The sequence below is a fragment of the Phocoena sinus genome, chromosome 1 (genome assembly GCF_008692025.1).
Source record: "Phocoena sinus isolate mPhoSin1 chromosome 1, mPhoSin1.pri, whole genome shotgun sequence".
NCBI lineage: Eukaryota > Metazoa > Chordata > Mammalia > Artiodactyla > Phocoenidae > Phocoena > Phocoena sinus.
In genome coordinates, this window is record NC_045763.1 from 77,061,017 (window position 1) to 77,085,421 (window position 24,405).

General features: G+C 37.3%; 1 protein-coding gene across 1 annotated transcript in view; it reads left to right on the forward strand.

Moving 5' to 3' along the window:
• Nucleotides 1-3,087: 3,087 nt before the first annotated feature.
• LOC116759361 (calcium-activated chloride channel regulator 1-like) overlaps nt 3,088-24,405 on the forward strand; it is a gene marked incomplete at its 3' end in the record, with an annotated part of 89,845 nt that continues 68,527 nt past the window's right edge. The window contains 10 exon segments of the mRNA XM_032643077.1: nt 3,088-3,223; nt 3,226-3,245; nt 5,570-5,621; nt 5,624-5,709; nt 5,850-5,974; nt 9,377-9,494; nt 11,002-11,192; nt 11,540-11,841; nt 20,861-21,094; nt 21,439-21,751. Coding sequence (XP_032498968.1) covers nt 3,088-3,223; nt 3,226-3,245; nt 5,570-5,621; nt 5,624-5,709; nt 5,850-5,974; nt 9,377-9,494; nt 11,002-11,192; nt 11,540-11,841; nt 20,861-21,094; nt 21,439-21,751 — 1,577 coding nt within the window.

Here is a 24,405-nt window from a genome sequence, read left to right on the forward strand (position 1 = left end):
AAAACTGTCACTATTTTTGGATGACATGATACTCTATATAGAGAACCCCATAGCCTCCACCCTAAAACTATTAGAACTAAATAAGAGAATTCAGCAAGGTAGCACATACAAGATTAATATACAGAAGTCTGTTGCTTTTCTATACACTAATAATGAAATATCAGAAAGAGAAAGCAAGGGTACAATCCCATTTAAAATTGCATCATAAAGAATAAAATGCTTAGGAATAAACTTAACAAAGGAGATGAAAGACCTATACTCTTGGTTTTTACATTTTATTTATTTTTTATTTTATTTTATTTTTGGCCACTTCGGGTCTTAGTTATGGGACCTTCGTTGTGGCACGTGGGCTTCTCTCTAGTTGTGGTGTGCAGGGTGAGTTGCCCTGTGGTGTGTGGGATCTTAATTCCCTGACCAGGGATTGAACCCACGTCCCCTGCATTGGAAGGTGGATTCTTAACCACTGGGCCACCAGGGAAGTCCCAAAACCTATACTCTTAAAACTAAAAAAGTTTATAAAGGAAATTGAAGATGATTCAAAGAAATGGAAAGGTATCCCATGCTGTTGAATTGGAATAATTAATATTATTAAAATGGCCATACTATCCAAAGCAATCTACAGATTTAATGCAATCCCTATCAAAATACCAAGTATACCTCTCCCAAACTAGAACACATAGTCCTAAAACTTAGATAGATCCACAAGACTTTGAATTGCCAGAGCAATCCTGAGCAAAAAGAGCAAAGCTGGAGATATAACCCTCTCAGATTTCAGACTATACTACAAAGCTACAGTAATCAAAACAGCATGGTACTGGCACAAAAACAGATATATAGATCAATGGAACAGAATAGAGAGCCCAGAAATAAACTCATGCACCTATGGTCAAATAAACTTCAACAAAGGAGGAAAGAATATACAATGGAAAAAAGACAATCTCTTCAACAAGCAGTGCTGTGAAAACTGGATAGCTACATGTAAAACAATGAGGTTAGAACATTCCCTCACACGGACTTCCCTGGTGGTTCAGTGTGTAAGACTCTGCGCTCCCAGTGCCGGGGGCCTGGGTTCAATTCCTGGTCGGGGAGCTAGATCCCACATGCATGCTACAGCTAAGAGTTTGCATGCCACAACTAAGAGTCCGCATGCTGCAACTAAAATATCCCACATGCCGCAACTAAGACCCAGTGCAGCAAAAATAAATAAATAAATAACCATTCCCTCACACTACATACAAAAATAAACTCTAAATGGATTAAAGACCTAAATGAAAGACCCAAAACCATAAAACTCCTGGAAGAGAACATAGGTGAAACACCCTTTGATATAAATCATAGCAATATTTCCTTGGATCAGTCTCCTAAGTCAAAGAAGTAAAAGTAAAAATAAACAAATGGGACCTAATTAAACTCAAAAGCTTTTGCACAGCAAAGGAAACCATCAACAAAATGAAAAGACAACCTACAGAATGGGGGAAAATATTGTCAAATAATGTGACCAACAAGGGGTTAATATCCAAAATATACAAACAGTTCATACACTCAACATCAAAAAAGTAAACAATGCGATAAAAAAATTGACAGAGGACTTGAATAGACATTATTCCAAAGAAGACATCCAGATGGCTAATAGGCACATGAACGGATGCTCAACATCACTAATTATTAGAGAAATGCAAATCGAAACCACAATGTGGTATCATCTCTCACCTGTCAAAAAGTCTACAAATAACAAATGTCAGAGAGGTTGTGGAGGAAAGGGAATCCTTATACACTGTTGGCAAAAATGTAAATTGGTGCAGCCACTAGGGAAAACAGCGTGGAAGCTCCTTTAAAAAACTAAAAATAAAACTACTATATGATCCAGCAATTCCACTCCTGGGTATATATCCAAAAAGATCAAAAACACTAATTCAAATTATACGTGCACTCATATGGTCACAGCAGCACTATTTACAATAGCCAAGACATGGAAGGAAACCAACAGAGAATTGGATCAAGAAGATGTGGTGTGTGTGTGTGTGTGTGTGTGTGTGTGCACGCGTGTGCGCGTATATATGTGTATATACATATATATATATAAAACGCAGCCATTAAAAAGAATGAAATACTGCCATTTGCATCAAACTGGATGGAACTAGAGAATATTACACTTTGTGAAGTAAATCAGACAAAGACAAATATGATATGCTATCACTTATATGTGAAATCTAAAAAATAATACAAATGAATGTAAAACAAAACAGAAAAAGACTCACAGACATAGAAAAGAAACTTGTGGTTACCACAGGGGAGAAAGAAGAGGCGAGGGACAGACTAGGGGTATGGGATTAACAGATACAAACTACTATATATAAAATAGATAAGCAGCAAGGATACACTGTATAGCACAGGGAGTTATACCCATTATCTTGTAATAACCTATAATGGAATAGAATCTGCAAAAATACTGAATCACTATGTTGTACATGTGAAACTAACACAATATTGTAAATCAACTATGCTTCAACTAAAAAAATTTTTTTTTCACTTAGGTCTCTAAGCCAAATCACCCAATTTGGTATTATTTACATTTAAAAATCTTACATAATATTCCAATATTTATACTCTTGGTAAATAATAAAACCACTTCTAAAATTGAGAAACACCACCATCACTTCTGTTTCTATCAACTTTATTACAAATTTTATTAATTTTCACATAACTTGCTATAGAAAGTAATAAGCATTTGTCTACACTTAAAAAATTAACAAGTGTTAGTATAGAAAATGTATCCCAAGAAGAAAATGTGCAAAGAATTTTATAAAAAGATCCAATTTCTAGTATGCTTCTTGATCACTTTTACAATAACATAAAACAACTGTGTACCCAGAAGCCAAGTACATTCCCACTTTCCAAACACTGACCTTTATACAGTTAATATCCCATAATCAGCCAACGCTGATAAAATATATACATATATACTCCTAAAAAGAGAGAGAGAGACAGAGAGAAACAAAGAGAGAAAGAGAGAGAACTGGAGAGGGTGAGAAAGAAAAGCCTCTTGAACAAACCAAAGTTGGGATCAGGACCAACTCAAGAGGAACAATGGGGTTATTCAGAAGTTCTGTCTTCCTCTTAGTCCTATAGCTGCTGCAGGGGTCCAATACTCCCCTTGTTCGGCTGAATAACAATGGCTATGAGGGCATTGTCATTGCTATAGACCCTGCTGTGCCAGAACATAAACACTAACTGAACAGATAAAGGTAAGGAAGAAATGGAATTTCTCTTGTTTGAATTGTAGAGAAGAAAAAAGTTAGTAGTTAATAATTGCAATGGAAACTTCTTAGTACTCCAGGAAGTTTAAAAGCAGCATGGTACAGGGAAGACAATGCTGGAAAGTGCAGTGGGAATTGAAGGTTCTATACAGTGTTCTACCCTGTCTCACCATAAGACCAAAGACAAGGCATGGGGCCTCCCTGATCCTCCGTTTTTCCATCTGTAAATTAGCAATTGGACTCGTCTGTTCCTTAAACAATTATTTATTGAATGCTTGCTTATGGCATGCCAGGAGAGAGAGCAGTGAATTTTTTTAAAGCTCCTGATCTCCTGCAGTATATATCCTTTTCAGATGATATAGATAATAAAAACATGTCAACGTAGAGAAGGCCAATGGTAGTAAGTTGCTATCCAGTAAAATAAATCAGCAAAGGGGGATAGGCAGTGTTGGTGGGACTGGGGTAGGGAGAGAATGTGGGTTACTGTTTCATGCAGGGTAGTCAGGGAAGTTCTCACTGTTGATGTGACATCTGGGCAGAGGCCTGAGATGAGTGAGGGAAGAGCCCACTGAAAACCTGGGGAGGGGACAGTAGGTACAGCAGTATGGAAGTGACAGCATGCTTGATGTGACCAAGGAAACAGCTGTGAATGAGTAGGAGGAAGGCTGGGGAGAGCTGAAGTTGGAGAGGGAGCAAGGCTCAGGCCATCGGAAAGATTTGGGCTTTTACTTTGAGTGAGATGAAATCCATAGAAGGATCTGAGCAGAGGCAAGGTGTGCTCTCTTCTGCTTATTCTGAGATCATTCTGATGGCAGTGTTGAGGAGACTCTGCGTAGGGCTTCCACTTGCCCTTCATCTTGTATAAGCTCTGTTGCAGCACAGAGGTATAGAGGGACACTGGGTAGAAAGCTGCTGCAGATGAGAACTGATTGTGACTAGGAACAGGGATATTGTGGTAGAGATCATTACTGTGGTGTGATTCTGGACATATTCTGAGAGTATCATAGAGAAATGTGCTGATAGTTTAGATGTGTGGGGTAGAGGAGGGGTGGAGGGAAAGTAGGAATCACAGAAAACTTCAGGGGTTTTGGCCTGAACACTTGGAAAAATATAATTATCATCAATTGAGAAGTAACCTCCAGCCTATTTTGGGAGCTCTCTGAAGTCCCTATCCTACCAAGAGCCAGTCTTCTGGTTATCAGCTCTCTGTACTCTGGCTTCTGGCTGATCCCTGCCCTGAGCCCAATCAGTTTAATGGTCTCTTCAATACATCAGGAGCACACTAGAGCAACTTCCAGAGAAAAGGAAAGGACCCCTTGGAAATCTTGAAGAATAGTTCTATTGTATCTTAGGTCAGGAAGAATTGAGAGGAAGATCTACTTTGACATAAACAATACTGTAGACTGTGGTGTTGCCAGCAACATGAAGAGGTTGACATCGTCATCCAGCACCCAGTATTCCTCAATTATTCAGTGGATTTGATCATGCAGAATAGATTACCAATGAACCTTTCATCCAGCTGTTTCCTCCACTAGATAATAAGGAGGAACAATTTCTCTCATTAATCATAACATTTTTGGGCTTGGGATACAAAACAATATAAGGTGATATTATTTTCAGCTTGATGGCAGAGCAAGAAGCCCTGCCTATGATCAAAAAGCTCTGCCTCTCCTATGAATTTTTCCACTACTCCACTCGCAGTGCTCCCAACCCAGCTGCCTCTGCTGGGAGGTGGGAATATAGTGAAAATCTCTTCTATGGGCCATCACCATAAACTGTTTTCCTCAGCTTGCATCAGGTAAGGCTGTTCCCTACTAGGAATTATAATAGTAATGATATCAGTGAGTTTTATGACTGCCTATGTGTAGTTTATAACTAATTTCATGTTTGTGGCAACCTTAAAGGTAGGTAGTAATAGTATATTAAAGAGATAACGAGACTGAGATTCAAAGCAGTCATATAAACTAGCCAAGGTTTAAGCCAGAGTATTAAGCTAGTATTGGAACCAATTCTAGATGCTTCCAATGTCCATGCCCTTTATCATATTAAGCAATTCCTTGTAATGCCAAACATAAGTATTTGACTTTTGATATAGGATTATAGAAGACTGAAAGCTGTTAAATGTGCAGAATTAAGCCACAATTTTGGACTGACAGGTGACAGATTTCAAATTCTGAATCAGAAACCCTACTCACCAGTCAGTTGTTTTTTGTATTAATGACTGAAAGTGAGAATTGTTGTGATGAATGCCTGTTCATTTAGTCTTCTCTCCCTTGGCCATCCTCACTTCTCTTTTTTTCCTATAATAATAGGACATGGTGACTACAGCTTCTACTTATCTGCATGAAGCCACCGAAAAAAGGTTTTTTTTAAAAATGTATCAATATTAATTCCAGAGAACTGGAAGAACAAAACTCAATACAAGAGGCCAAAACCTGAAAGCTACAAACACGTAAGAGTCAAAAATCTTCTCTTAAAAATATTTTCTCTACTGCTTCTCAGTTTTGACCTAAATTACTCGTTTCAGGGTTTTTTGGACAAATGTTATCATTTCTATCCTGATGTTTTAGAAATCTTTTAAAATGTTCTCAGGTTGATGTTTTAGTCACACCACCTACCCTCTCAGGTTGAGATAAGCTATATACTAAGCAGCTCACTGCCTGTGAAGAAAAAGGAGAATACATTCATTTCACCCCTGACTTTGTACTTGGAAAAAACCAAAATGAATTGGACCATCAGGTAGGAATTTTGGTTAAAACAAATATTTTGCCATGATTCCAACATGCAGCTTTATATCCATGTTCAGTGCACAAGTCTTGGAGCCAGAGTCCCTAGGGTCAAATCCTGACTCCCCTACAGCTATGGGTGACTTTGGACAAGCAACCCAGCTTCTCTGTACTTATTTCTTAAAAAATGGTGAATAGAGGAGCTCCAACTTATAGAAATGTTGGGAATATTAAACTAGATCATCCTTGTAATTGTACTCAGTATGGTCTCTACAGAAATTTGAACATGGGATGGCCATAGTAAATGTTTTGCTTTAGGAACACTTTTTAGGTTTTAATTTTTCAGTTCTCCACTGCTGGATATTAATCAATCACCTGCCACCTCCATGGAAGGCAGATTCGTGGCCCCTGAAAAGGGCCAAGATGACAGTTCCTGGCCAAGAGAAAACGCTCACAGGCTGTTAGTTGCTGATACTATTATTCAACCCATTCTTTGAACCAGATGAACTTGTCTATAAGTGATCGTTTTTACCTATAGAAATGGCAATTTCATCTAGTTCAATCTAAGAAGTTAAGATCATTGTTTCAAATGAATGAAAGCACATTATTTTTCAGGTAAAAATGAAAATCATTGTCAAAGGAGGGTCCAACCCACATGTCACTACTCAATGAAAGCCTTCCTGAATCTGCACACCCCAGAACCACTTCTTCCTCTTCCACTGCCCCTTCAGCGAACATTCATTAAGTCTCTTATCTCTGTCAAACAGTCAGCTAGTCATGGTCCTCAACATTGCCTGGACCCAATATTGAAAGCACCATCATCCTATCCCATCCCAATCTTATCTCTCCCCCATACTTTGGTCTTACCATGTTTGTTGTACTTGCCACCTCTAATCCTTTGTGCCCTTCTAGATATACTTTCTTTTCTACCTGGCATGTCCAATGAAGTCAGTCATGTCAGCTACAAGTATAAATAGCTCAACTCCCTTAGCACTCTTATCCTTATGTTTTAATCAACTTGCCAGTTGAACTGAATTTCTAGCCAGTTTCTTTTGGCTCCTATTAATATATTTCCAAGATTGTGAAACAAAATTATAAAATTAATTGGTATCTTTAAAAAAATATGCTTTCAAAGCTCACTGAAGCCCTCAAAGCTACTCAATAATGTTTGAACTTATCTCTCTCAGCTCCCTTCTTATTCTGCATAGAAGCTGTTTTAAAGCTTCCACCACTTTTCTCAAGATCTCTAGCTACTCTTTTCAATCCCAACAAACAACAGAGGGACCTTTATTGGGAAAACAGAACCCCTACTTCCTCTCTGCTTCCAAACTCATGTCTACCTTCATTACCCCCATCTCCACTTGTTAGAAGATATTATTTTCTCCAAACCTTAAAGCCAATTATTCTCTAGTCGTTAAAGGCAATGTCCCCATTGAGGACTGAGCTCTTGTTCTTTTCTCAGTCCCCTCACTTCAGCTGTTTCCCATTTTTGTTTCCTCTCTTCCTCCCAGTCAGGTGTTTTCCCCATAATGAGATATGTGTTCATAAGAAAAAAATCTCACATTCTGCGAAAATATACCCTAAAACAACAGGTTTCTGGAAAAATAAGATTAGAAAAAGATTCCTCAAAACCTATTCAATTTATAATAATAACAATTACAACAATAACAATAGTACCTAGAGAGATGATTTGGGCCACGCTGGCAACCTCTAAGTTTTGCTGCCACAACAGATATCAACACACACTCATATAAAGTTGAAATGCTTTTTAAAAAGTGAAAATGGCTGGTGGGAACTTAGAAAATGTAGATGGGAATGGAAGGAATTCTAAGCCAAAGGCACTGCTTTTAAGATGGGCATGGGAAGTAGGGCAACCTATTATCAGCTGAGAATGAAAGAAGTCTGAGAGTAGAACTTTATGAGAAGAGAGCTGCAAGTGCAGGCAGCTTTACATTTTCTTATAATCCATTAAATTCCTATTACAGTAGTTGATATGAGGACTTTTTCTTCCATACCAAAGGTTATAATTCTACTCCCAATATTCTGGTAACCGTTGCCTAGGAAACTTAAACCAGTATCTCTAAAATTGAATGTGTATAGGAACTATGGAGGGATCTTGTTAATACACAGATTTTGATTCTCTAGGTCCGGAGTGAGCCTGAGATACTTCACATCTAACAAGCTTCCAGGGGATCTTGATGTGGTCCAGCAGGACTACATTTTGAGTAAAAAAGACTAAAAGACAAAACATAAAATCTGCATAATACTTATATTTTCCTCCTATTTTCAGATCTCACATGAGCTAATCTGTTTTACATAAACATATCTTGTAACAGAACAGAATCTATTTCCTATCTCTCTGCATCTTCATTTCCTCAAAAGTTTTTACTCATTATTGCTAAAGCAAAAACTCCCCCTTATATTTCCCCTTATTGCTTCTTCCTGCAACTCAATCTGTTGATTTATCTATATCCTTCCATTCACCCTGAATTCCTTGGAAAAGAAGTTTTAATTATATCCCTTTGTCTCTAAGCAGCTTCAACTCAAGGACAATATATTACTCATCTTTATATTTTCAGGTACATAGTACAGTGCTAAATATATATAATTAATAATAGAAATAATGGTTATATAATGAATGCTACCTATATGCTAAGCACTTTAAATGAGTCAATTCATTTCAACATCACCACAATTTTTTATGTTTTATAGCAGTGTTTCTCAATCTTTTTTTCATTATTGCCCACTGGAGGAGCCTTTTTAGACTTTTTTTTCCGAATGCCTCCCGTGACATTTTAATACCTCGCATGTACTATATATCTACCTATGTTGCCAGGTATTGAGCTTAAGAGATACACACACCATTGTAATTCCTAAGATTTATTAACCCCTGGTACCAATTTTTACCACTTTGGAGAAAATTTCGTTCTCAATGAGAATGCATTCTACAGATATGACACTGAGGCATAGAGAGGTTAAGAAACTTGTCTAAGGATACACAGCTAAGAAGAGGCAATAAATGTTGAATGAATAAGATAATAATTGAAAAATTGGGTGGATGTATGGAAGGATGAATGATACAAAGAAGAATATTACATTTCCTGAACTGAAGGAGGTTCGCAGTCTAATTATGTTGTTTATGTCAGTCTCCCCTACTATATAGCTACAGATACCCAAAGCCCAGTGTATTCGGGCCATAGAAAATGCTCTAGAAATGTTTTGTTGATTTAACATGCTGTGGACTAAAAAATACACTTTATAGTATACTGTAATGTCATGTAATATAAAGAAATTATAAACAATGGCAGTCATTTAAAATCCAAATAATTGTAATAGGAAAAAAAGGCCTTTAAAAATATTTGAGATAAATTTGGTCACTTGAATTATGATAATGTATTTGAAATATTTTCCCACAGGAAGAGTGTTTGTCCATGAGTGGGCCCATCGCCGCTGGGGAGTGTTTGATGAGTACAATTATGATGAGCCTTTCTACAGCGCTAAGTCAAAGAAAATTGAAGCAACAAGGCATGACTATTTAAATTGCCTTAAATTACTTCAGGCTGTAACTTCTTGTTTTCCTTAGTTGATTTCTTTCAAAAGCCATTTATTCACTTTTGTGCCAATGCAGGTAACAGATGCTATATCACAAAACAGTGCTTTTCTGTTTTGTTAGAAAAATGTATCTTAAATTAGCTGGTTGTCTATGTAAAATATACATAACTTCAAGAACATTTGGTAGCCAAGTTGACATATTTTTCACCTCTCTACCACAGCTGCCAGAATTCATTTGCACTGAAGTTTGTGCTCTATGTAAAGGTTTGTGTTACATGCTAGGAGATCAAAATTACTTACATTACAAAAAGATGGGGGAAAATGGGTAAGAAGAAGTGGCAAATGCTGGCTGAGTAGGAAATCAACCAGTTTCAAAGAACCAAACAGGAATTTCTTGGGATTTAAGGTTCACTTTGAAATACCAATCTAACATCACAGTTAATAGACAATCCTCTGGGTTCTGAGATGAAGATAGCAGAATAGTTTGAGGATTGGTTTAAAATTAGGTGCCATCAATGTTAGAAGCCCTACTGGGGCTGAGGACTAGTCACAAATGTACAAGCTGAAAGATACATGATTTCAAGGAAGGCCCCTATCGCATCAGTTTCGGGACACCTATTTTAAAGAATATTACATTGATTACCTTTGTTTACATCATTTTCCCCCTAAATGCCTAGTCTCTGCTACAGAATATTCATCATGGTTTTTAATATAGATAGCACCATATGTTCCCTGAGCTTGGGGGCAACAGAAACATAGACATGCTTAGGAAACCCCCTAAATGATTGAATGAAATCTAGTTATCACTTTCTGAATTTGAACTGGAAACACATTTTAAAAATTGGATATATTTGCATCCCAGCATATGTATTGTAATCACTGCCACCTGTGGCCAATTTCATGCAATAAAGCATATGTCTACAATGCTCCCACCATTTTTTACTCTACGATCTGCTGACCTTGGCAACACCTCACTCTTTGTTTCCAGCCACAAATTCTTTTGAATAGCAATATTCCTCAATAATCACAACACTTGTGGTTGCAACACACCCATTCTCTAGAGGGGTAACTTCTCTAAGGGCAAATCTATCTTTAAGCTAAGGTGATATTGAGAGTAAATGGGTTTACAAGTTCTCTCCTCCAGATGCCTATAGTCCATTTACTGTCTCAAAGCCACCAGGAGAAATGTTTGAAAAAGGACTACCTCCAGCCATTTGAGTCTACGCAACACAGCAGCAGCTTTAATATAAGCAGAAAACTCAGTCATTGTACATATCTGCAGGTCCCATTTAAAATTTCTTGAAAAATAGATAACTGCTCTGGTAGAAACCCTTGAACTTTGCTGTCAGAATATTATGTGTATAGTACACAAATCAGAATAAAAACCTTTATATAAGGATCATTGTGGATAGAAACACTTAAGATTTTCAAAAACTGTTAATGGTTAGGTTGCTTCAAAGACTAACTGTCCTATTTTCAGGTGTTCTACAGATATTACTGGTATAAATAGAGTTTATAAGTGTAAAGAAAACAGCTGTGTAACTAATAGATGCAAAATTGATTCTAAGACAAAACTGTATGAAAAAGATTGTCAGTTCTTCCCTTATAAATATCAAACTGAAAAGACATCCATAATGTTTATGCAAGGTATTGATTCTATAAGTATACCAATCATTACTTTAGATTGTATATTTACAATCAAAGGACCTGTCCTCATGTTTATAAAATATCTGTGCAAGTGACCTGAGGGACTAGATGTATTAGTATAGTTCTTTGAACATTGGCTGCTACATAGTAAAGCACTTAACTAGTGTTATTTATTATTATTATTATTACTATCATTATTATTAAAAATCTACATTGCTATGATATTGACTCCTCATTGAATCATATTTCATTCAACAAACAAAAAATTTGCAGAACAGATCTTAATTTTTGTCAGGTATGTACTTATATCTTTAAATGCATTGTATATAAAACTTTTTTCATCATATTAAACTTTTAGATCATTGAATTCTGTAATGAAAAAAACCATAACTGAGAATCTCCAAGCCTACAAAATAAAATGTGCAATTTCAGAAGCACTTGGGAGGTGATCAGCAATTCTGAGAATTTTAAAGACACTGTGCCTATGGTGGCAGCACCCCCTCCACCCACCTTCTCATTGCTGAGGATCAGTGAAAGAATTGTGTGCTTAGTTCTTGATAAGTCTGAAAACATGAAGGTAAGCTTCATGGGGAAATTTGGGCAAGTGTTGGGAGGAGATACCACAGATCAGAGCGGTGATGAGGCTAGAAGAAAAGTGTGTAAAGGGGACTGGCTTCAATGGCCTAGGAAGAGAGATGAGAGCCCTGATGGGTTACCAAAGAGCCAATTCCAACCAATCCACTGGTGGAAAAGTGCTGGGGAGAGGTAAAGAGGAATGGGCAGAAGTAGGGATTTGATCTCTCAGGATTCAGCTCCACGTCTGGTAAGTTTCACCCTTTGGAAAGTCTAGTCCCCAGTGGATGGGGAGATTTCACTCACTAATCAGAGTCCATCCACTACAGTCTGGATTGATTCTGCCAGCTCTGGGGAATGGTTTCATTTTGAGACAACTGGTACAGAGGCCTTAAAGAATAATTACAGTCTCTAAGTTTTGATTTCAACCCAAACGCCACCTTACCCTTCAGCTCTTATTTGTGCAGTTTATAGCCCCAAATCAGCTCTAGTTAAAAGTGTGTGCTCTTTTCCATACTATCATATGTCTCATAATACATATAACTATATTTTTCAGTTTTAACAACTCAACAAATTTATAATTGCTTTATTTAATAACACTAATTACTGTTCATCGAAAGTTCTTACAAACACACATTCTATGTTATCTGTTATCATTTGCCAGTCAAAAACCACTTGGTTGTTTTTCTTATCCTTTTTTATTCAGGGTTCTAATCGCCTAAATCGAATGAATCAAGCAGCAGACCATTGAAAATGGATGCTGGGTGGGGATAGTTGACTTTGTAGTACTTCCCACATCAAAAGTAAGCTAATCCAAATAATAAGCAACAATGAAAGAAGAAAGCTCTTGGAGAGCTTCCCTACAGAAGCTTCAGGAGGAACATCCATCTGCTCTGGAATTTAATCTGCATTTCAGGTGAAAATTGTTCAGCAAAAACAATTGTTCAGCAACAAAAAAAGTTTGGCTTTCTTAATTTTTAAGGATATTTCTATGTTAATTTCTACTGTACATATTACTGCCTAATTATAACATAATTAATTCTAAGAAGCACAGTCTTAAACATATAGAAAGAAGCTCAATTAATTTTCTTAATGAATCAGTTAATATGAATAAATTGATGGATGAATAAGTGTCTATAAAGTCCCACTTTTGTGATTTTGTCTTGTTATCATGCAAAATTCAGTGCAAAATAAATGTTTCTTAAATAAATGAATATGCTAATGCAGCAACAGTCACCAATTTTTAGAGCAATAAATAAGTTTATGGTATGATTCCATTTTGGGCCAATCCTCATTTTAGTTTCTGTGACATTCTGTTAGGGCAATCTGACGTTAGGGCAATCTGACATTAGGGCAATCTGAGTTTTGGATTGGGTTGTTTGTTTCTTTAATATTGAGCTGCATGAGCTGTTTATGTATTTTGGAGATTAATCCTTTGTCTGTTGATTCGTTTGCAAATATTTCCTCCCATTCTGAGGGTTGTCTTTTTGTCTTGTCTGTAGTTTCCTTTGCTGTGCAAAAGCTTTTAAGTTTCATTAGGTCCCATTTGTTTATTTTTGTTTTTATTTCCATTACTCTAGGAGGTAGATCAAAAAAGATCGTGCTGTGATTTATGTCAAAGAGTGTTTTTCCTATGTTTTCCTCTAAGAGTTTTATACTGTCTGGTCTTACATTTAGGTCTTGAATTCATTTTGAGTTTGTTTTTAGATATGGTGTTAGGGAGTGTTCTAATTTCATTCTTTTACATGTAGCTGTCCAGTTTTCCCAGCACCACTTATTGAAGAGACTGTCTTTTCTCCATTGTATATCCTTGCGCCTTTGTCATAGATTAGTTGACCATAGGTGTGTGGGTTTATCTCTGAGCTTTCTATCTTGTTCCACTGATCTATGTTTCTGTTTTTGTGCCAGTACCATATTGGCTTGATTACTGTAGCTTTGTAGTATAGTCTGAAGTCAGGGAGTCTGATTCCTCCAGCTCCGTTTTTCTCCCTTAAGACTTCTTTGGCTATTCGGGGTCTTTTGTGTTTCCATACAAATTTTAAGATTATTTGTTCTAGCTCCCTAAAAAATACCATTGGTAATTTGGTAGGGATTGCATTGAATCTGTAGATTGCTTTGGGTAGTATAGTCATTTTCACAATATTGATTCTTCCAATCCAAGAACATGGTATATCTCTCCAGCTGTTGGTATCTTTAATTTCTTTCATCAGTGTCTTATAGTTTTCTGCATTCAGGTCTTTTGTCTCCCTAGTGTAGGTTTATTCCTAGGTATTTTATTCTTTTTGTTGCAATGGTAAATGGGAGTGTTTTCTTAATTTCTCTTTCAGATTTTTCATCATTAGTTTATAGGAATGCAAGAAATTTCAGTGCGTTAACTTTGTATCCTGCAACTATACCAAATTCATTGATTAGTTTTAGTAGTTTTCTAGGTGGCATTTTTAAGGATTCTATATGTATAGTATCCTGTCATCTTCAAACAGTGACAGTTTTACTTCTTCTTTTCCAATTTGTATTCCTTTTACTTGTTTTTCTTCTCTGATTGCTGTAGCTAGGACTTCCAAAACTATGTTGAATAATAGTGGTGAGAGTGGACATCCTTGTCTTGTTCCTGATCTTAGAGGAAATGCTTTCAATGTTTCACCATTCAGAATGATGTTGGCTGTGGGTTTGTCGTATATGGCCTTTATTATGTTGAGGTAGGTTCCCTCTATGCCCACTTTCTGGAGAGCTTTTATCATAAATGGGTGTTGAATTTTGTCAAAAGCTTTTTCTCCATCTATTGAAATGATCATATTGTTTTTATCTTCAATTTGTTAATATGGTGTATCACATTGATTGATTTGCGTTATGTTAAAGAAACCTTGCATCCCTGGGATAAATCCCACTTGTTCATGGTGTATGATCCTTTTAATGTGTTGTTGGATTCTGTTTGCTAGTATTTTGTTGATGATGTTTGCATCTATATTCATCAGTGATATTGGTCTGTAATTTTCTTTTTTTGCAGTATCTTTGTCTGGTTTTGGTAACAGGGTGATGGTGGCCTCATAGAATGAGTTTGGGAGTGTTCCTTCCTCTGCAATTTTTGGGAAGAGTTTGAGAAGGATGGGTGTTAGCTCTTCTCTAAATGTTTGACAGAATTCACCTGTGAAGCCATCTGGTCCTGGACTTTTGTTTGTTGGAAGATTTTTAATCAGATTTTCAATTTCATTACTTCTGATTTGTCTGTTCATATTTTCTGTTTCTTCCTGTTTCAGTCTTGGAAGGTTATACCTTTGTAAGAATTTGTCCATTTCTTCCAGGTTGTCCATTTTATTGGCATACAGTTACTTGTAGTAGTCTCTTAAGATGCTTTGTATTTCTGTAGTGTCTGTTGTAACTTTTCGTTATTCATTTCTAATTTTATTGATTTGAGTCCTCTCCCTCTTTTTTTTTGATGAGTCTGGCTAATGGTTTATCAATTTTGTTTGTCTTCTCAAAGAAGCAGCTTTTAGTTTTATTGATCTTTGCTATTGTTTTCTTTGTTTCTATTTCATTTATTACTGCTCTGATTTTTATGACTTCTTTCCTTCTGCTAACTTTGGGTTTTGTTTGTTCTTCTTTCTCTAGTTCCTTTAGGTGTAAGGTTAGTTTGTTTATTTGAGATTTCTCTTGTTTCTTGAGGTAGGCTTGTATAGCTATAAACTTCCCTCTTAGAACTGCTTTTGCTGCATCCCATAGGTTTTGGATTGTTGTGTTTCCATTGTCATTTGTCATTGTCAGTGATCTCTTGGTTATTTAGTAACGTATTGTTTAGCCTCCATCTATTTGTGTATTTTATGTTATTTTCCCTGTAATTCATTTCTAATCTCATGGCGTTGTGGTCAGAAAAGATGCTTGATATGATTTCAATTTCCTTAAATTAATGAGGCTTGATTTGTGACCCAAGATGTGATCTATGCTGGAGAATGTTCCATGCACACTTGAGAAGTGTAATCTGCTGTTTTTGGATGGAATGTCCTATAAATATCAATTACATCTATCTGGTCTATTGTGTCATTTAAAGCTTCTGTTTCCTTATTTTCATTTTGGATGATCTGTCCATTGGTGTAAGTGAGGTGTTAAAGTCCCCCACTATTATTGTGTTACCGTTGATTTCCTCTTTTAGAGCTGTTAGCAGTTGCCTTAGGTATTGAGGTGCTGCTATGTTGGGTGCATATATATTTATAATTGTTATACCTTCTTCTTGGATTGATCCCTTGATCATCATGTAGTGTCCTTCCTTGTCTCTTGTAACATTCTTTATTTTAAAGTCTATTTTATCTGATATGCATATTGCTACTCCAGCTTTCTTTTGATTTCCATTTGCATGGAATATCTTTTTCCATCCCTTCACTTTCAGTCTGTATGTGTCCCTAGGTCTGAAGTGGGTCTCTTGTAGACAGCATATATATGGGTCTTGTTTTTGTATCCATTCAGCAAGCCTGTGTCCATTGGGTGGAGCATTTAATCCATTCATGTTTAAGGTAGTTATCGATATGTATGTTCCTATGAACATTTTCTTAATTGTTTTGGGTTTGCTTTTGTAAGTCCTTTTCTTCTCTTGTGTATCCCACTTAGAGAAGTTCCTTTAGCATTTGTTGGAGAGCTGGTATGGTGGTGCTGAATTCTCTTAGCTTTTGCTTGTCCGGAAAGCTTTTGATTTCTCCATCGAATCTGAATGAGATCCTTGCCAGGTAGAGTAATCTTGGTTGTAGGTTCTTCCCTTTCATCACTTTAAGTATACCATACCACTCCCCTCTGGCTTGTAAAGTTTCTGCTGAGAAATCAGCTGTTAACCTTATGGGAGCTCCCTTGTATGTTATTTGTCATTTTTCCCTTGGTGCTTTCAATAATTTTTCTTTGTCTTTAATTTTTGCCCATTTGATTACTATGTGTCTCAGTGTGTTTCTCCTTGGGATTATCCTGCCTGGGATTCTCTGCACTTCCTGGACTTGGGTAGCTATTTCCTTTCCCATGTTAGAGAAGTTTTCGACTATAATCTCTTCAAATATTTTCTCGGGTCCTTTCTTTCTCTCTTCTCCTTCTGGGACCCCTATAATGCGAATGTTGTTATGTTTCATGTTGTCCCAGAGGTCTCTTAGGCTGTCTTCATTTCTTTTCATCCTTTTTTCTTTATTCTGTTCTGTAGCAGTGAATCCCACCATTCTGTCTTCCAGGTCACTTATCCGTTCTTCTGCCTCAGTTATTCTACTATTGTTTCATTTCAGTTACTGTATTGTTCATCTCCGTTTGTTTGTTCTTTAATTCTTTAGGTCTTTGTTAAACATTTCTTGCATCTTCTCGATCTTTGCCTCCATTCTTTTTCCGAGGTCCTGGATCATCTTCACTATCATTATTCTGAATTCTTTTTCTGGAAAGTTGCCTATCTCCACTTCATTTCATTGTTTTTCTGGGGTTTTATCTTGTTCCTTCATCTGGTACATAGCCCTCTGCCTTTTCATCTTGTCTATCTTTCTGTGAATGTGGTTTTTGTTCCACAGGCTGCAGGATTGTAGTTCTTCTTGCTTCTGCTGTCTGCCCTCTGGTCGATGAGGCTATCTAAGAAGCTTGTGTAAGTTTCCTGATGGGAGGGACTGGTGGTAGGTAGAGCTGACTGTTGCTCTGTTGGGCAGAGCACAGTAAAACTTTAATCAGCTTGACTGCTGTTGGTGGGGCTGGGTTCCCTCCCTGTTGGTTGTTTGGCCTGAGGCAACCCAACACTGGAGCCCACCTGGGCTCTTTGGTGAGGCTAATGACAGACTGTGGGAGGGCTCACGCCAAGGAGTACTTCCCAGAACTTCTGCTACCAGTGTTCTTGTCGCCATGGTTAGCCACAGCCACCCCTGCCTCTGCAGGAGACCCTGCAGCACTAGCAGGTAGGTCTGGTTCAGTCTCCCCCAGGGTCACTGCTCCTTCCCCTGGGTCCCAATGCACACACTACTTTGTGTGTGCCCTTCAGGAGTAGGGTCTCTGTCTCCCTCAGTCCTGTCGAAGTCCTGCAATCAATTCCCACTAGGATTAAAGGTCTGATTCTCTAGGAATTCCTCCTCTCGCCAGACCACCAGGTTCGGAAGCCTGTCATGGGGCTCAGACCCTTCACTCCAGTGGGTGGATTTCTGTGGTATAAGTGTTCTCCAGTCTGTGAGTCACCCACCCAGCAGTTATGGGATTTGATTTTACTGTGATTGCACCCCTCCTACTGTCTCATTGTGGCTTCTCCTTTGTCTTTGGATGTGGGGTATCTTTTTCAGTGAGTTCCAATGTCTTCCTGTCAATGATTGTCCAGCAGCTAGTTATGATTCTGATGTTTTCACAAGAGGGAGTGAGAGCACGTCCTTCTACTCCGCCACCTTGGTTCCTCCCCCAACCCATTGTAAAATTTACATGGAATCTCAGGGAACCCCCGAATAGCCAAAACAATCTTGAAAAACAAAATCGCAGGGGTCATAATTCCTGATTTCTAAATTATCTACAAAGCTACACTAATCAAAACAGTGTGGTACTGGCATAAAGACATATAGACCAATGGAATACAATAGAGAACCCAGAAATAAACCCTTGTATATGTGATCAAATGATCCTTGATGAGGATGCCAATACCATTCAATTGGGAAAGAACCATCTTTTCAACAAATGGTGTTGGGCAAATTGAATATCTACATGCAAAAAAAAAAAAGAATTTGGACTGTTTCCTTATCCCATATGCAAAAATTAACTCAAAGTGAATCAAAGACCTAAGTGTTAGTGATAAAACTATAAAACTCTTAGAAGAGAACACAGGAGAAAATCTTTATGTCATTAGATTTGATTTCTTGGATGACACCAGAAACACAGGCAACAGAAGTTAAAATAGATTAAATTAAAAACTGTGCACCAAAGAAGACTATTATTAATGGAGTGAAAGGCAACCTATGAAATAGGAAGAAATGTTTGCATAACATATACCTAATAAGGGGTTAATATCCAGAGTATAAAGAACTCCTAAAGCTGAACAACAAAAAAACAACAACCTGATTCAAAAACAGGCAAAGGACTTGAATCAATATTTCTCCAAAGGATACATACAAATGGCCATAAGTACATGAAAAGATGCTCAGCATCCCTATTGATTAGAGAAATGCAAATCAAAACAACAATGAGATACCACCTCACGTCCATTAGGATGACAACAGAAAATAACAAGTGTTAGTGAGGTAATGGAGTAACAGCAACATTTGTGCACAGCTGGTAGGAACATAAAATGGTGCAACTGCTATGGAAAACAGTATGGGTATTCTTTTAAAAATTCAACACAGAATTACAATTTGATCCAACAATTCCACTTCTGGGTACATACTCAAAAGAACTGAAAGAATTGTCTCAATGAGATATTTGTACACCTGTGTCCATAGTAGTATTATTAACTTCAGTAGCAAAAAGGTGGAAACAATCCAAAATTCTTTGACAGATAAATGGATACACAAAATATGGTATATACTTACAATGCAATAGTATTCAGCCTTATAAAGGAATGAAATTCTGACATATGCTAAAACATGGATGTAACTTGAAGACACTATGCTAAGTGAAATAAGCCAGACACAAAGGACAAATATTTTATGATTCCACTTCTATGAGGTACCTACCATAGTCAAATACATTGAGACATATGTAGAACATAAAGTTGTTACCAGGGGCTGAGAAGAGATAGGAAAGGGGAGCTATTGTTTGTCTGGTCCAGAATTTCAACATTTGGGATGCTGAAAATTCTAGAGATGGATAGTGGTGATGGTTGCACAGTGTGAGTGTACTTACTTAACGCTTGCTATAGACTGAATGTTTGTGTGCCCCTAAAATTCATATGCTGAAACCTAATGCCTAAATATGATGGTATTTAGAGGTAAGGCCTCTGGGAGGTGTTTAGGCCATGACGATAGAGTCCTGATGAATGGGATTAGTGCTTTATAAAAGAGACCCTAGAAAACTCCCTCATCCTTCTACCATGTGAGGACACAGAGAGAAGATGGCTAACTATGAAGCAAGAAGCGGGCTCTCACCAGACACTGAATCTGCCAGTACCTTGATCTTAGACTTCCCAGCCTCCAGAACTGTGAGACATAAATGTTTTTTGTTTATAAGTCAGTCAGTTTATGGTATTTTGTTAAAGCAGTCCAATGGGCTAAGACAATGACATTGAACGATACACTTAACAACGGCTAAAATGGTAAATTTTATGTTTATTTTATGATAATAAAAAAGAATATATAGTTGAATCTGCTTCCGTATCAACAAAGTAACTCTGAAAGAATTAGTTAGAAAAATATATATTCTTTTCTAGCTTTACTTCGCCTTGTCCCTTACTTTAAGATGTCTGGGAATGTTCAGTTGGCAATTGGAATATGATCAGAAGTAGTGTTCCTTAGAACTTGCAACAGGGAGGAAGAGAAATGGTTGGAAGGGGACTGGAAGAATTTCCCCAGGTTTACTCCCAGCTTGGAAATAATCTGGGAGGTAAAGCAATTCCTTTTAAAAAGATAGTCATTGTGCATCATTTTTTACTGTGCACCATTAATTCCAAATCAGTTAGTTATCTGATTCTGTCCTACAATATCCTGGTCAGGATGTTAGAGAAAGAATTCTCCTGCCAAAGAGTGTGAAAGCACAAAGTCAATGAATCTCATGACTCTCCAAGAACAGGGTCACCCATGCCCAGGGAGCCTCTGATTTACCAAACTACCTTTATAATTTCTGTGACATAAGAATGGTAAAAGGAGTAATAGGTAATACATAACTAGAAGAAAACCAAAGTTCTGCTCAATTACGTCTTATATATTCAAATATATATATCAGTAAAGGTCATCAAAAATAATATTGAGTAAATGATTTTTCATAACCTTTCAAAAATATCGCTAGGCTATATTTTTATTTTATACAACTATATTTTACATATATTTTTCTTTCTCTGCTGTTTTGACTTATGAGTTTATAACCAAACTTGATAAAATGTGACTGAGTGTAAGAAAAAAAAGAAGACAAGTGGGATGGGGAATTCAAATGAAAATACTAATAGTATTATGCTCATTATAAACAAAGAAAATTTTAATGCAGGGAAAATTGAAGAGAATCCACCAAGACCTGAAACTGATGAGGACACTCAGACAAACTTGGAGAGTTTCACCAGAACAGCACCTGGAGGTGCATTTGTGGTTTCAAATGTTTCAAAACATCCCTTACCTGACCTCTACCCACCAAGTCAAATCACAGACCTTGAAGCCACACCTGATGGGGATGAGATCAGAATAACATGGACAGCACCAGGAGATGATTTTGATGTTGGAAAAGGTAAGGATGAAGTTCATACAGTATTGATTAAGTGAAAGGTACTCGTTTCAAAAGCAATGGTGTATGGGTGGGTAAGAGGAAAATAATTTTAAACTAATAGCTCAGAAAAGTATTAGTTTTATAATCTCATGTTCTGAATCATAAATGTGACACATTTTAACATGTCGCCACTTTTCATGCAGAGAAGGTAGCATTTGGCAGAATTCAGCTTTTATGGAAAACTAAATATGGCTTTGGATATGAGTATAAGCTTGCATTCTAAATATTTTTGAGAAGAATTAATAAAAAGGATTTTTTAATGGATGCTCCAGTTCCTACATCATTTATAACATTTTTTTCCTTAGTTCAACAGTATATCATAAGAATAAGTGGAAGCATCCTGGATCTAAGGGATAATTTTGATGATGCGCTGCAAGTAAACACTACTGATCTGTTACCAAACGAGGCCAACTCCAAGGAAACCTTTGCATTCAAACCAGAAAATATCTCAGAAGAAAATGCAACTCACGTTTTCATTACTATTCAAAGTGTGGATAAAAGCAATTTGACATCAAAAGTATCCAACATTGCACAAGTAGCTTTGTTTATTCTTCAAGTAGATCCCAGTGCTGGTGAAAGTCATCCAAATCCCAGAGTTCACATTTCTACCTTGGTATCGTCAGTGGTTGGATGTGTTGCAATTGTTAGTGTTATTTTAAGTGCCACTATTTGTATTTTAGAGAAGAAAAGAAATGCAATTAGAACAAGGACTGGATTTTAATAAAATAAACAAAATTGAAGGATACTGTAATTTTTTTTTTTTTTTTTTGCTGTACGCGGGCCTCTCACTGTTGCGGCCTCTCCCATTGAGGAGCACAGGCTCCGGACGCGCAGGCTCAGTGGCCATGGCTCACGGGCCCAGCCGCTCCACGGTATGTGGGATCCTCCCAGACTGGGGCATGAACCCGTGTCCCCTGCATCGGCAGGCGGACTCCCAACCACTGCGCCACCAGGGAAGCCCGGATACTGTAAATTTTTAAATTCTGCTGTGGATCATTAGCTCATGAAAATAATTTAAAGAAGTCTAAAACAATTAAATATAAATACCCAGAGATAATTGAAACTGTAAGTCAATATTAAAAGTATAATTTTATTTACTCATTGTTTCATTTATCATACACAGTGATAAATAAAACTTTTTTCTTCTTGCTATCTGGTTGTATGTTACTTCATACAAAAGTTTTCTGGAATAATATTTCAAACTTCATCAAAATTTAAAGTTGTCTATGTGAATAGTAAAAATACAAGTGTAAGAAAGCAAAGGAGCTCTAATTTACATTTCAAAACAGTTCTCTGGTTTCTGTGTGTGAAGGGGATCTGCAGTACATGAAAGGAAATATCATGCAGTGAGAAAGCTATAGCAGTTGTCCTGGGTCTAAAATGATTTTAGCTTAGAGGAGATGGATGGGGAAAAGTAGACACACTAAAAATAAAATTAAGTGGAATAGAGAAGATATGGTCATGGATTGTATGAGAGAGATAAAGGGGAATGAATATGAGGATGAATCCTAAGTTTCTAACTGAAACTATGGATGAATGGAAATGCCATTTACTGAGATGGGGAAGATTCAGGAAAAGAGGATTTTAATAGAAGGAATAAAGAGCTGAGTTTGAACGTTTACATTTAGGGAGCCTGTGAATAAATGTCAACTAGCATTATGACATTGGCAATTGAATCTAAAGGTCTGGAGTCCAAAATTGTTAAATAGATCATGGTTGTCAGGATATAGATGGCATTAAAGCCATAGTAATGAATTAGATCTATTAGAGAGTGTAGATTGAAAAGAGCAGATTTAAGTGGCAGGCCATGGCCATACCTACACAGTCCCTAACAATGCCAAAAAAAAAAAAAAGGAAACATAAAACTATGGCTTACTATGGTGCTGAAAGAATTTGGCTTCATGAGAGTAGGTAGACCTTTGAGCCCAAGTTTATAGGCTTATAGTTTCTTTTTCTTCCAATTAAAGTTTTTCTCATGTTGCAAAGTGAATTTTACCACCAAAATTCAACTCCCTGAGGAACTGGAGAGACACTGAAGATGATCACCCATCATTTGCATCCTTATCTCATTCAGCTTTGGTAGGAGTTACTCACTGATTTGGAAGTAAACCAAAATGAAAGCCAAGTAAGGTGAGCCTGGGGTCATCCTTAGCAATCTTTAAACATAGATCAGACTTTGACCTGGCATAATTAATTTGGTCTGAGTGGCAGGATTGACAAGAAGGGTATTGCAGTTTAAATGAGAAGTGCAGAGAATCTAAAATCAGAGGAAAGTTGGAAGCCCTTAATCAGTGGGATGCTCTGATTTACTCTCATGGCATTCAGTGGAACATGAGCTCTGTATTTAGGCATTTGGGGACTGGGCTGCTGAGGCAGAAAATCTGTTGGCACTCTGTTCCTCAAGTGAGCTGGCACCAACTCAACCAGTGCTAATAGTTCTGGATACACAGGTAAATGTGGAGGAGGTTTGGTAGGTGGTACGTGTAGGACAGTTGACCTATTACAAAGAAGATGATAAAAGCCCGAAATTCTGTGTAGGCAATAGATATACTATATGAGTCAGCCTTTCTTTGTGTCCTTCCTATCCGCCCACCCCACAGCTCTGCAAGCAAGGCTATGAGCCTGGTTACTTCCCTCCCAATGTTCCAGTGCAGTAGCTAAGTTCTAGTAGGTCCCAGTACTGGGCTATCCCTTCCTAGGACAAAGACTGATGGAGATCTATGCCCAGGTCTGCATCAAGGAGCTAACTGTGAATTATTAATAATCATAAAAATAAAATGAATGGCTACCATTGGTGTAGTTAAGATCACCAACATATCTTGTGGGGCCCAGTGTAAAATGAGAATAAGGGGGGTCTCAGTTCAAGAAATATTGTAATTATGAATTTCAAGATGGCAACAACAAAGCATTAAACCAAGTGCAGGGCCTTCTAAGCATGGGCCTCTGTGCAAGTACATACATAGGTCTTATGTCTACTAAACCAGCTCTGGCTATAGTCCATGATAAACTCGTAATAAAACATGTAATGTGGAATCTCTTCATGAACTTTCCATTACAGCAACATTCATGGTCTAATAGTTGATGCAGTTAATCACAAAAAAGTACCAGGTTTGGAAAGGGAACCTTAGGACCATTGCCTCTGGCAGGGAATCTAGCTACAGAAAATAAATATAAGTTTTCCCAAGTAAAGGAAAAGAGGCAGCCCTATGTGGGAGAGGGCAGCCTTTGTACCAACCTCAGAGTCTCAAATGACTTCAGGGTTTCTGAATGGA